Source organism: Chrysochloris asiatica, unplaced genomic scaffold (assembly GCF_000296735.1).
Source record: "Chrysochloris asiatica unplaced genomic scaffold, ChrAsi1.0 scaffold00067, whole genome shotgun sequence".
In the NCBI taxonomy this organism is placed as follows: domain Eukaryota; kingdom Metazoa; phylum Chordata; class Mammalia; order Afrosoricida; family Chrysochloridae; genus Chrysochloris; species Chrysochloris asiatica.
Window position 1 is genome coordinate 14,013,155 of NW_006408585.1, and position 13,033 is coordinate 14,026,187.

General features: G+C 43.5%; 1 protein-coding gene across 1 annotated transcript in view; it reads left to right on the forward strand.

Annotated features, from left to right (window-relative positions):
- The first annotated feature begins 2,416 nt into the window (after positions 1–2,416).
- ATG14 (autophagy related 14) overlaps positions 2,417–13,033 on the forward strand; it is a 51,173-nt gene continuing 40,556 nt past the window's right edge. The window contains exon 1 of the mRNA XM_006864616.1: positions 2,417–2,639. Coding sequence (XP_006864678.1) covers positions 2,419–2,639 — 221 coding nt within the window. The 5' untranslated portion in view covers positions 2,417–2,418. The remainder of the gene's footprint in view (positions 2,640–13,033) is intronic.

Here is a 13,033-nt window from a genome sequence, read left to right on the forward strand (position 1 = left end):
TGTTTCATGTTTAAAACCTATTTGCATTGTAGCCTCATCAGCATGTGATGGTGAATGAGGTGTGGCAATTAACAGGGAGGGAGACAGTTAATAGGACTGATGGCTCTTGGTACTATGTGGTCAGTGATCACGTCCCTTCAACAAGGTAGCAGGTTTGAGGGAGAGGCAAAGTTCAGTTTAGGCCATGCCAATAATAGGCAGTTATGAACTTTGGGTCTTGGAACTTGCAGAGAAGTCCTAGCTACAGAAAATTCAGGGGAGACATTGTACTGAAACTTGAAACTTGCTGGTTTAGTTTATGGAGTCGCTGGGTGATGCAAATAGTTCAGTTTTTGGCTGCCAACTAAATATTTGATGGTTGGAAGCCACCCCGAGATGCCTCAGAAAAAAACATATGGAGTACAGGTTCTACTTTGACACTCAAGGAAGCCACTGGAATCAGATGTACTGCATCTGGTTTAGATAATTTGTGAATTTCCTTAGGACCTATACACGTTTCTTTTCTGTAGTTAAGTGGCACATTCAAACACTGATGTGGTGATGTAGGATAAGCTCTGGACTACTAACCACAAGGTTAGTGGTTCAAACCCCCCAGTTGTTCCTTGGAAACGCTGTAGAGAGTCATTATGAATCAGAACTGACTCTCTGGCATTTAACAATTACTGATAGAATCTCCCACCCACCTTACGTACCACCACAGAAAGAAACCATCTAGTTCAAATGCTTTTTCAGAGTGTAGCCCAGAGTAGGGGGCAGATGGTGGTGGTGGTGATTTGCTGTGGAGAAGGTTCCTAGGGACCCTGGATACCGTTTCCAAGGCTGTAAATCTTAATGGGACCAGAAAGCCTCATCTTTCTCCCATTCAACAGCTGGTAGTTTTGAGCTGCTGACCTTGAGGTCATTAAATGCACAACTTTGATTTGCAATTCAAAATAGTTATTTTCCATTGGTTAGCTATGATGAATACTACACCTGATTAAGGAGCTCTGGTAGCATAGTGGTTATGAATAGGGCTGCTAACTGCAGTTCGAAACTACCAGCTGCTCCGCGGGAGAAAGAAGAGGCTTTCTGCTCCCGTAAAGATTCACAGCCTCGGAAACCCTGTTCAGGGTCGCTAATCGGAAACCCTGTTCAGGGTCGCTATGGGTCGGAACCGACTCGACGGCACTTAACAACAACCACCACCTGATTACTCAAACATACTGATCCTCATGACTTTAGGTAAGTACTCTATCTCCCTTTTAACAAAAAACAGGCACAGGAAAGTTCAGGAATGTGCCCCCAGGTCACACAGCTAGTAGGTGGTGATGGTGGTTATGTGCTGTGGAGTCGGTTCCGACTCACAGCGACCCTGTACAGGGTTTCCAAGCCAGTACGGGAGCAGAAAGCCTCATCTTTCTTCCACGGAACAGCTGGTAGTTTCGAACTGTTGACCTTAAGGTTCGCAGCCCGATTCATAACCACTACGCTACCAGAGTCCTTTACAGCTAGTAGGTAGATAACCCAAAATTTATCCAACTTTGTTTGATGTAGTTTTAGTCAAATTTGAAAGCATTGTGGTGCTGTGGGTTAATGCACTGGACTGAAAAGTCCGTTTGAACGGCAAGGTCGGCGGTTCCAGCTCACCAGCTGCTCCTTGGAAACGCTTTACAGGGTCCCTGTGGGTCGGGACCGACTCCACGGCACTCAACAGCAAGTAAGTCCTGGTGTGGTACTGTGGGTTAATGCCCTGAACTGCAAGGCCGGTTTAAACATCGGGGTCGCTATGAGTCGGAACCGACTCAACGGCGCTTAACAAAAAAGAAACCCTGAGTAGTGATGCAGGATAAGCACTGAATGGCAAGGTACGCAGTTCAAAACCCACGAGCGGCTCTCTAAACCCCATGCAGGATCACTGTGAGCCGGAAACTCAACTGCACTTAACATAAACGGGTCCTGGTGTGGTGTTGTACTCTTAAGTCCTGGACTGCTAATACCAAGGTTGAGAGTTCAAACCCATCAGCCGCATCTCAAACCCTAGAGCAGGCGACTCCATGGCACTTTAACATCAGAGAATTAAAGAAATTCCCTTGTTCTGTTCCCAGTTCGTTTTCCCAGAATCCTTAGGAATATTTTTGGAACAACTTTGGGGCGTTAACTAATAGCAGTCTTGGAGTGATCCAGGAGAGATGATGACATTTTGTTTGGGTGACTCGCGCCCCCAAACCATTTAAAGCAACAGCGTCAGAATCCGCCGCAGCCCTTCCCGCTGCAGCCTCCTGGGTGGTCTGGATATTGGGCGAGGGGAGGGGAAGGAGTGCCCGCTCCGTCAGGACCCCCGCCCTCACTCCTGGCACCTCCCCAAACCCCTCCTCCTCGACCAGGATGCACCTGGTTGAAAACAAAGTCCCACGTGACTAGCTCTGCTCTTAGGCCATCATGGCGTCTCCCAGTGGGAAGGGAGCCCGGGCGCCGGAGGCTCCAAGCTACGGATACCGGCAGCTTGCCCGGGACCTAGAGGACTCCGTGGACGACGCAGAGGGGCTGTACGTGGCGGTCGAGCGGTGTCCGCTATGTAACACCACCCGCCGGCGGTTGACCTGCGCCAAATGTGTTCAGAACGGCGATTTCGTTTACTTCGACGGCCGCGACCGTGAAAGGTACGGCGGCCGCCACGGCCCTATTGTTTCCTCCCGGGTGCCTCCTTTGGCCGGTCATCCGGAGGCTTGGGCTTAGGTACCTGTCGGACCACCAGAGCCCGACGAGAGGAGGAAAGGGTGGGTGCTTTGCTCTGGCGCTTTACTCCCAGAGGTTGGGGGTGGGGATGGAGGTGGAGGGCAGATGGAGAGAAGGTCCTGTTCTTCCTTTTACCCACACTAGAGGAATCGGATCCCGGAGTACTTTTGGATATTCGGGAGATGGAATAGTGGCACTTTACAGAAATCTTTGTTGCTGCCGTGAGTTAGATTACCAGGGTTTTGCCGCACTCCCATTCAAAAGCTTGGTTTAATTTTTGTCTTCGAAGGCACATTCATAGAGACCAGAGGAGAATCGAGTAACTGAGTAGGAGGGATTTGGGTCTAGTGTCTTTGTCACAGGTTATCAGACGTGCTAACACATACGTGTGAGTAAGCTAGGACTGTCAGTGCTTAACTTGGTGTCTCCCTTCCCACAGTGATTGTTTTGGATGTTTAGGAATTTGGAGTCTTGTTATGACTTTAAAATTCAGACTGGCTGCTGCAAGCCCTTGAAATTGAATGTGTGTTTCAAAACAGCTTCTAAACAAAGAGCTAAGAGAATTGAAAAAAATGAGTGTGAATTGCTGCAGGGTCTACTATTGTTTCAGCAACTGAATTTCACTAATATTAAGGTAGCTAACCTTTATAGCACAAAAAATCAAAGTACTCTACAGGTATTAATTCATTTATAACAACCCAGTAAGTTATTATCCCTAGCTTACTGCTAAGGAAACGGCACAGTAAGTACATTGCCTCAGATAATACATTAAGTGTAGTTGCCAGAATTAAAACCCAGGCGTCCATAACCCATACACCCAGTCGCTTTAATCTACACTGTATGCCCTCTCTATTTGGAAACGTTTCGCGTTCCTATTATTCCTGTAAACACTGATGAAATTTGTTCTTCCTTTCTCTTTTGAGATTTGATCATCTTTTTAGGTCATTCATGTGTCCTCTTGGAGCACTTGACGAGTTTAGGAACTGCCAATGTAACAAGAAACAGCGTTAAAAATTGAACAGTTTTTATTGTAAGAATACTATTTATGAAATGGAAATGCTTGAGTGATTAGAATTTAACAAAGGGTCATTTCTAGGTTCCCTTCTCTTTTCTATACTTTTTCCTAGCTTTATTCCCGTTATATAAATACCATCTCTATGCTATAGGAGTAAGTACTGGCCTGCAGGGTGGGTTTGAATTGCAAGGTTGGCAATTCAAACTCACCAGCTCTTCTTAGAAACGTTATACAGGTCTGCTATGTTCGAACTGACTCAGAAACATTTAACAACAACAACATGCTGCAGTGCCAGGCTTAGATCTTTAACCCAGACTTCTTGATATCTAGAAAATACCTGTCTACTCAACATCTCTGAACCTGTCATTGTTGTTATTGCCTACCTTGTGGTTCAAACTGATCTTAAGGTCGAGTACTTATCCTATGGCACCACACCAGGACTCCAAATTTGTAAATTTGTTGTTGTGTTGTGAAGTGCCGGCGAGTTGGTGCCGACCTGTAACAACCCTGTATAGGGTTTCCGAGGAGCAGCTGGTGAGCTTGAACCACCGACCTGGCATTATATCACAGAAGGAATTCCTACTTTGCCTTTAATCTGTTCTTCCCATGCCAATTCCCTCCTTGTAAAAGGCAACTTCATTTTTCTTGTGGCTCAGATCAAAAAACCCTTTCAGTCATCTTTGATTTCTCTCTTTTTCTTACCACCACCATATCTAATCCCTTCAACACATTTTATGTGCTCTTCAAAACCTATCCCAAATTAGACTCTTCTTTATCGCCTCTGATCCACCAGAGGATTATTGTGTATCTCTGATTTCACCCTTGGGCTCTAATTGTGTGGTTACCTACAGCCAGGAGTTTCCCTTTGTTACCTAAAGTCCTAAATTGTCTATCTTCCTCCTTAATCTTAATGGTACTTAAGGACAATAATAATCTCTTACTTTTCTCTTGTTGACTCTGCTGCTTGGCCCTGACCTTGCCATTCTTTAAATATACCAAGAATGTTCCTGCCCCCCAGGGCCTTTGCAGTTTATTGAGACTGAACTCTTTTTCTGAGAAATCGTAGGGGACAAGCTCCTTTGTAAAGAGCTCTGGTAGTATAGTGCTAGTGATAGGACCCCAGCTGTGAACGTCAAGGTCAGTGGTTCGAAACTAGCAGCTATCCCGCAGGGGAAAGATGAGGCTTTCTGTTCCTGTGAAGATTTACAGCCACAGAAACCCTGTGCAGGGTCACTGGGTAACAGTGAGTTGGAACCACCACCACCACAACCACCAGGTTTCTTTGTTTCCTTAAAGCCTTTGCTTTCACATTAGATTCTTTCAATTAAAATAGTAACTTCTTCTCCCACTTAACCTGTTTTATTGTCATTCCTGGAATTCTGGTGTGGCACTATAGGTTATGCAACTTAACCTGCAAGGTTGGTTTAAACTAAAAAGTTGTTGGTTCAAACCCACCAGTTGCCCCTTAGAAAACCTATACAGGGTCGCTATGAGTCAGAATCGATTCCACGGCACTTAACAACATTGTTCTCCATAGTCCTCATCATCTAATGATTTACTTTTGTCTAACTGGCATCCCCCCAGCCCCCAAGATCTAAGCTCTGTGAGGGTAGGACTTTCATCTATGTTGTACTCTGCTATCTCCTCACATAATATAAGCTCAAAAAATTTGTTGAATGATCAAATGAATCTACCCATCCTTAGCATTTTCCTAGGCAGTTTTAGTATTATCCACCATAACCCATTTACTATTACTAGATGCCCGAAACCTGACTTACCCTAACCTTTTCCTTTTTCTCTTATTTCCCATGTCTGAATCATTGACAAATTTTACTTGATCTGACCCCAAAATATATTGTGAAACTGCCCACTTGTGGTCCAAACTGTAACCATCTCTCTTGACTACTTAACTGGTCTTTCTTTTATTCCAGGAATCCCTGGGTAGTGCAAGGGGTTGCCCCACTTGGCTGCTAACCCAAAGGTTGGAGATTGGAGCCCACCCAAATCTGAACTGAGTTGAATCCAACCTCCACCCTCTGCTAAGTGTGTCTTGAATACATTTCTTAACCTTTACTATCCTTTTCTTTTTTCTATTTTGGAAAGGTGGTTTCTGATAGTGATTATTTAAGAGCCATTTTAAGTTCTAAGCGCAATGTCTAGCATTTATTAACCACTCAAAACAGAAACTCATGCTATGATCCTTCTTGTTCACTGTGCCACAGTCACTGGCCTTCTTTCAAGTCATCCAGCACAACCTTTCCACCACTGGGCCTTTGCTGATTCCTCTGTCAAGAATCCATACTGCCTGATTGGTAGCTTGTCTTTCAAGTCTCAACTTAAATACCACCTCCTTAAGAAGCCTTCCCTGGACCTCCTTTGCTAGATTCCCTCTTTTGCCTCCCTGCTGTTACCCCTAAAGTTTTGTTGTAAAATGAGTGATAGTTTACATGGGAAAACATCAGTTTTGTACTCATCCTATCGTATTTCGTTTCATTGCAGTGATTACAATCCCCTTCATGCATCATCATTCAACTATATTTGCTTCTATTACCTCTGTTTTTTTCTTTGGATGTATGCCAAAACACTCAGGAATATACAATCATTCAAACACCCAAAGGGCATACCCTGCAAGCCTGCCCCCAGGCCATCAGCACACAGCCCCTTTGCCTCCAGGAGGCTAGAGCCCCCCAGCCGCTTCATCTCTCCACTTCATCATCTCTGGCATCGCCACTTCTCTGAATTGGGTTCCACTCTTTGCTCCTGCTCTTCTCCCTTCATGGTCCCAGGGTCCTCTGCTCCTGGACTGTAAGATCAACCACTCCCCTCTTTTTGTTACTATCACAATCAGGTATGATAACAATTACTATTGTTATAAGGTAAGAATCTTATCCCCATCTCATTTTACCAGCCCCATCTAGACAGGGTGAAAACCACTCAGTGGAGATTCTACCTTCCTCTGTACCCTCTTAAACTAAACTCCCTCTTCAAAACTGTAAGCCAGTCACTGCGTGTCTTTATTCCCCTCCCCCCTCCACCCCCCATTTTAGGTAGCCAATGTCTAAGTTGCCCATTCCTATCAACCCTGTGTACAGAGGGGATGGGAATCATCCTTACTGTGAAGATTCCTTCCCTCTTGGTTGGTATTAAATCTGTAAGTATAGGTCAAGTTCATCAAATTGTAGTGAAGCACACTTGTTTTATCCAAAAAAACATTTTTTTTTTTTAATTTTCCCTTCTGCTAGTCCAGTTCTGATCATGCAGCCACTGAAGCCAGGTCAGCTGGGTACTTATCTGCAAGTATGGGTGTTCCTGTGAATCTCCCCTCACTTTGGTTTTCTTTTCCTGACCAAGCAGGAACACGAAGAGCAAATACCAGAGCCACTCAAGATTGCAAAATAAAAAATAAATTTTAGGGATTGAGGGTAATGACATTGACAATGGTCTGCTTAGACTCGCCCTCTTTCCCTCCCTTTTCTGGACTACAGTTTGTTCATTTAACTTCTTTGTTTCTAGAACAGAATCCAATATGGCAGACACTATTAGACCTCAGTTGTTGTTAAGTGCTGTTGAGTCAGTTCTGTATAGGGTTTCCAAGGAGCAACTGGTGAACTTGAACCGCTGACCTTGAGGTTCTAACTGGCTTTGCAGTCCAGCGCATTAGCCAGTAGGATGGCAGAATATCTGCCCAGTTCCAAACTCATCTCTATGCAAGTAATTGTGACTCAGGAGACCCTGTAGGGTAGAGAAGAGGTGCTCAGAATTTCCAAGACAAAATCTTTATGGGAGCAGACAGCCTCATCTTTCTACCACAGAACAGCTGGTGGGTTCAAACTGCCGACCTCACTTAAAAGTCCAAGCCTTGGATTACATGGGTCAAAGATGGATCCTGAGCTACTGCATATTGTCAAGTGCCGTTGAGTCAATTCTGACTCAGAGTAACCGTGTATAGGGCTTCTGAGGAGCAGCTGATGGATTTGAACTGCCCTCCTTGCAGTCCAGTGCCTCTCCTATAGCGCCACGCCAGGACTCCTTTTTAGTACTAGTTTTCAGACTCTTTCCTTACAACTTTATGAAAAGCCTTCAACTAACTGGAAAACCACTTTGGAATAAAATATGGAGCCATACAGCACAGTTAAAAGAACCTCTGACTCTTCAGTAAATGAACCAAAATAGTTGTGCCTACACGGATCTTGAATTTGATATGAAACCTTTTGTAAACGGAATTGGTGTAAAGCAGAGAAGCAATAACCATTTGCTCATAAAACACTTTCTGAGCATTCCCAGGCCCCAAAATAACTTAACCAAATCATACCAAATAACATACAAAAGTGAAAACCACCGTAACATAAGAGAGTTCACAGACAGTTCAGAGCCACTGCAGCTTGATGCTGAGGTGCTGGCTTAGTTCCCCAGGAAGAAGCTTGGAGGTGCCACCCTTGCTGCTCTGGGTTCAAAGGGCCTCTAACGACTTGCTGCAAAACACACTGGACGCTACTTTTACTTATTTTCCGAAAAAAAGTAAAAGCAAAAATCCTCTGAAGATTTTGTTATATTTAGTTTCTTTGACTCCTAAAAAGTAAACATTTTTCTTTGTATTGTTAGGGGAATGCTGTAAGTTTAGCAGATAGATTGGTTGAAAAATAACTCATCACTTTTGTGTTCAGTTGGAAAATTTCCTTATTACTCTGACTTCCTGACTAACATCATCCCTTTTCCCCTCCCACATTACCCCAGCCCTAACGCAGTCCCCACTTTCTTCTCTGCCTTTTCACTTGTGTGCTGCTTTAAGGGGTAAGAGGAATAATATTAGGCACCCAACACAGCTGCCTTTGGATGTAGTGCTGCTGAACATTTGAAAATTGAGGCCTTTATTAGTCTTTCGAAAGGAACATAACTTCCTGGATTGTAACTTCATCTGACACCAAAAATAACACTAGATTACCTACCAAGTAGATTATTTCTAGATTGAAGTAATCTTTTCAGTCAATACTAAGAGGAAATTGGTTTTGAGTGTGTGTCACAGGTGAAGGGATGGGATCAGGTCAGAAATCAGTAACAGTAGCTCCTGGGAAAATGGAGCTCCTGGTTTAGGACCTATACTTTTACAGAAGAAAAAGACAGTTTATGTGTGAATAGATACTGCTTTTGATAAAATGGTTTTCAGGAATAATGTAGCATTGCCCTCACTGGTGAAGTATAAGAATGTCTGATCATACTTTTACCAAGACCAGAGATATGAGTACTAATGGAATTGAGAGGTAGGGTAAAGGAATGTTAAGAAACACAGATGTTACTGTAACCATTTCCATTTTCCCTGCAGTATCACTTTGGTTGCCAGTCACTGTGGCCTGTAAAAAATCTGGTGACTGGAGAATTTAGCTCTGAACCCAGATTTTTATACTCCAGTTAGCAAAACAAGAGCAAGCAGGTAACTGGACTGCCCATCTTTAGACAAGAGCCAATTAACCTTCCTAATTCCCATCCCATGTAGTTTATCGTAGTATTCACCCAAGTATGTGTTTTGCGGGGTGGATTCTGCTGCTAAGAAAATACAATTTTTCAACCAAGATCACGGGCAGTCTTTTATTTGATCCCTATTACAGCTCCATGAGCTATTAATATGTTTTTAAGAATAAGGAAACTAAGGTTCATAATACATGTGCCTTATTTACCCGAGGGCTATGTTAATTCTTGAGCAGCCCAAGGATGGTTGTTAGATCTCTACCCAGTGGCACCACAGAAGAAAGGCCTGGCAATTTGCTTCCCTAAGATGACAGCCAAAAAACCCCTGCTTACCCCTGAAGCACATACAGTCCTCATGAGTCAGAGTCAACTCAGCAACAAATATGTTAATTCTTAAGTTCACTTATAGATCTGGACTATGTTTATACAGCTTGTTACATGTTTATGGCGGATCCCTGGGGTCACAATGGCTAAGCTGCTCCCTGAAAGGTTAGCAGTTTAAACCCACTCAGAGACTCCACAGGAGGAAAAGCTATTGGTCTGCTTTTGTAACGATTATAGCCTAGAAAACGCTTTGAGGACAGTTCTACTCCATCATATGGGATCACTGTTAGTTGAAATCAACCCGATGGTACCTAACAACGTGTGTGTGAGTGAGTGACAACGTCATCCAGTGGTCCCTGGCCTTTGGCCTACCACTAGGTGAAGATTTGAAACGCCTGGTTTCTCATCTTTGGGCAACTGCTATGTATGTATGTCATTGCCAGGTTTTGGTAATCATCAGGCCTACCACTCATAAGACCCTCTTTCGTGCCCAGGATATCTGTACTAGACATCTTCAAAGCTTGTCATAGTCCAAAAAGAGTGTTTATAATCAAAAGTTTCTTATAAACACTAGAAGATATACTTCATGGGAAAGAAAGCATGACGATAAAAGTAGTCTGGGCTTTGCTATTGACTGATGGCAGGAAAGGTACTGAATTGATGCAGCGATGGCGTGTTTCAGAGGTTCTGAGTACAGATTTGGAAAGATGGTGTGCTTTCTTCTAGAAATTGTCAGAAAGCAGCAAGATGCTTTAGGAAACTAGGGTTGTGGGAAGGGGGTGTTATTATGAGATAGAAATGAGTAGTTTATCAGTAGGATTGATCCATTTTTAGTCAGATCCAGGTAAAGGTCTCCAGTCCTGGTTTTAAGTCCTCTGAAGATACTTTTCAGATGGGAGTTTCCCTTTCGTTGTCAAAGTCTGTTTGAGGCAGATACTTGGAAACTTCTGCAGAGCTGACCCTGGATCCTGGAAAGTTGTTTCTGCCAGCACGCCACAATAAACAATGTGACCTCAATTGACAGTTTCTATTCTGAAACTTTAAAAACATTTGTGTTTTAGACATTTTCCTTCACACAAGATGTATTTGAATTCGAATATTTGGATTTTTACACTGATGAAATCATAAATATAAGAGGCATGTTCTTTTAAAGCTAATTATCTGGTAGCGTACTGGTTACGAATCTGGCTGCTAATCTCACGGTCAGCAGTTCGAAACTACCAGCTGTTCCACGGGAGAAAGATGAGGTTTTCTGCTCCCATAAAGATTTATAGCCTTGGAAACCCTGTACAGGGTCGCTATGAGTCGGGAACCGACTCCACGGCACATAACGACAACAACAGCATCATCAAAAATAGCATTTTAAAATGTTTTGTTCAAATAGTATAGAATTATGGAAGTTCCTTATAATGTCACCATAGAGGTACCTCTGTTATAGATGGAGCGTGTTCCTCAAATTAAAAAAATAAATAAAAATAACAACAACAAATATATATATTCTTAATCCTTCTATGCTTATTTTAAGGAGTCCTAGCACTGTTGGATAAACAGCTTAAACCCACTAGCTACTTGATAGGGGAAAGATGAAACTGTCTGCTCCCGTAAAGACTTACAGTTTTGGAAACCCAATGTTTGAGTCAGAGGTGACTCGCTAGCAGTGAGTTTGTGTTGTTTTATTTTGGGTGGTGGTGTGGATTAGGCACTGGGCTTCTAACTGGTCACTCAGAATTGAAATTGACTTGATGACGGGGCAGTGGGTTGTTGTGGGTTTTGTTTCAGTTTATGCTTACTTTGTCAAAATGAGATCTCACAATACACATTTTGTGGGGGGTTTTGTTTTGTTCCCCTTCCCTTTTTTTTTGTTTCTCATTCAATATGTATAGAACATTCACTTCAACTACCCATTCTCGTCTCAACTGTAAAAAATAATCTTTAAATCCAAAATTGAAATTAGTCACTCCAGTAAAAGGGATTTTTTTACCTATCTGTAGAGGGTTATCTTAATGCAGAATGCCAATAATTTGACTAAAATAACTTTGTAGTACAATGTTTTTGTATGTACAGAACCAGCATATGTAAGACACTGTTCATATTGTATATCTGAGCTGTACAAATACGATAGCACCAACCACTCCTCACAGCCCTCTCTGTTCAGCTGGGTTTGACAACTCAGAAACCCTATTCACAGTTACGGGGTGTATTAGAGTTCACAGGTTGTAATTCAGGGTAAGAAATGCTCACAGCCACGCCTCTCCCTGCCCGCAAAATGGTACAGAGCTCTTTTAGGGCTGCTGATAAATGCCCACAGGTCACACCACTCTACCACAAGCCTCGACCTGAAGGCACTTGGCTCTAGCCCCACAGGTCAGCAAACCTAGCTTCTCCACAATTAGGTGCTTGGAGGCATCCCGCTCTTGCCAACAAGCCTCCTGCCCAGAGTCACTCAGCTTTGCTTGCTCTGTGCTGGGAAACTCACCGCTCTGGCTCTGGCTCTTGGTTACTTGCTGCTGCCCTTCCCTGGTGTCGCAGTGTTCGTCCATGTGGGGAGGAGACTCAGGGCTCAGGGAGCTCAGCATCCACCAGACGCATTCCACTCCTGACTTTTCTTCTTTGATGTAGTAAGATTCCCCCTCTTCTGCTTCTGAGATGGCTCGCGTACCAGGTTTTTACAATCACCGCTGAGCCTGTTAACCCCTCACAACTGAATCATATAATCTTCTCAACACCTTGTCCCACCTTCTCTTAGCCAGACCTACCAGGGCAAAAATGTTGCTTGGTGGGAGTATAAAAAGACTAAAGTTAGAAGTTTTTAAGTGCTGTACAGTGGGTTCCAACTCACGGTGACCCGACGTAGAGTTTCTGAGGAGCATACGGTGGGTTTGAACCACCGACTTTATGGTTCAATGCTTATCCTACAGTATGGCAGCAGGAAGAAACATTAAATAATTCACTACAACGTACTAGCCTAATAATCTCTCAGTCTATTCTTATATCTGATTCTCTAGTTCCGTTTAGTAAACATAATAGAAGTAGGTCAGAAATCACTCTGTGTCTTGGTGCTTTTTTCCAGGGGTTATGGGGGTGAGTCATTTCACAGTGTGGTCACCAGCCACAGCTCTCATCGAACGGCCCTACAACTCACTGATTACTGTTCCCTCACTCCCGCGATGCTTTAATCAGTGTTGCATTCCTTGCAGCTGGTGTGGCGCTGTAGGATACTGCATTGGACTGCAAGGTGGGCTTGAACCACAAGGTCTGTGGTTGAAACTCACCTTCTCCTCCTTGGAACACCTATAAAGGGTCACTATGAGTCAGAATGCAGATGATACAACCTTGCTTGCTGAAAGTGAAGAGGACTTGAAACATTTACTGATGAAGATCAAAGAACACAGCCTTTGGTTTGGGTTGCATCTCAATGTCAGAAAAACAAAAATCCTCACCACTGGACCAATAAACAACATTCTTATCAACGGAGAAAATATTGAAGTTGTCAAGGACTTCATTCTTCTTGGATCA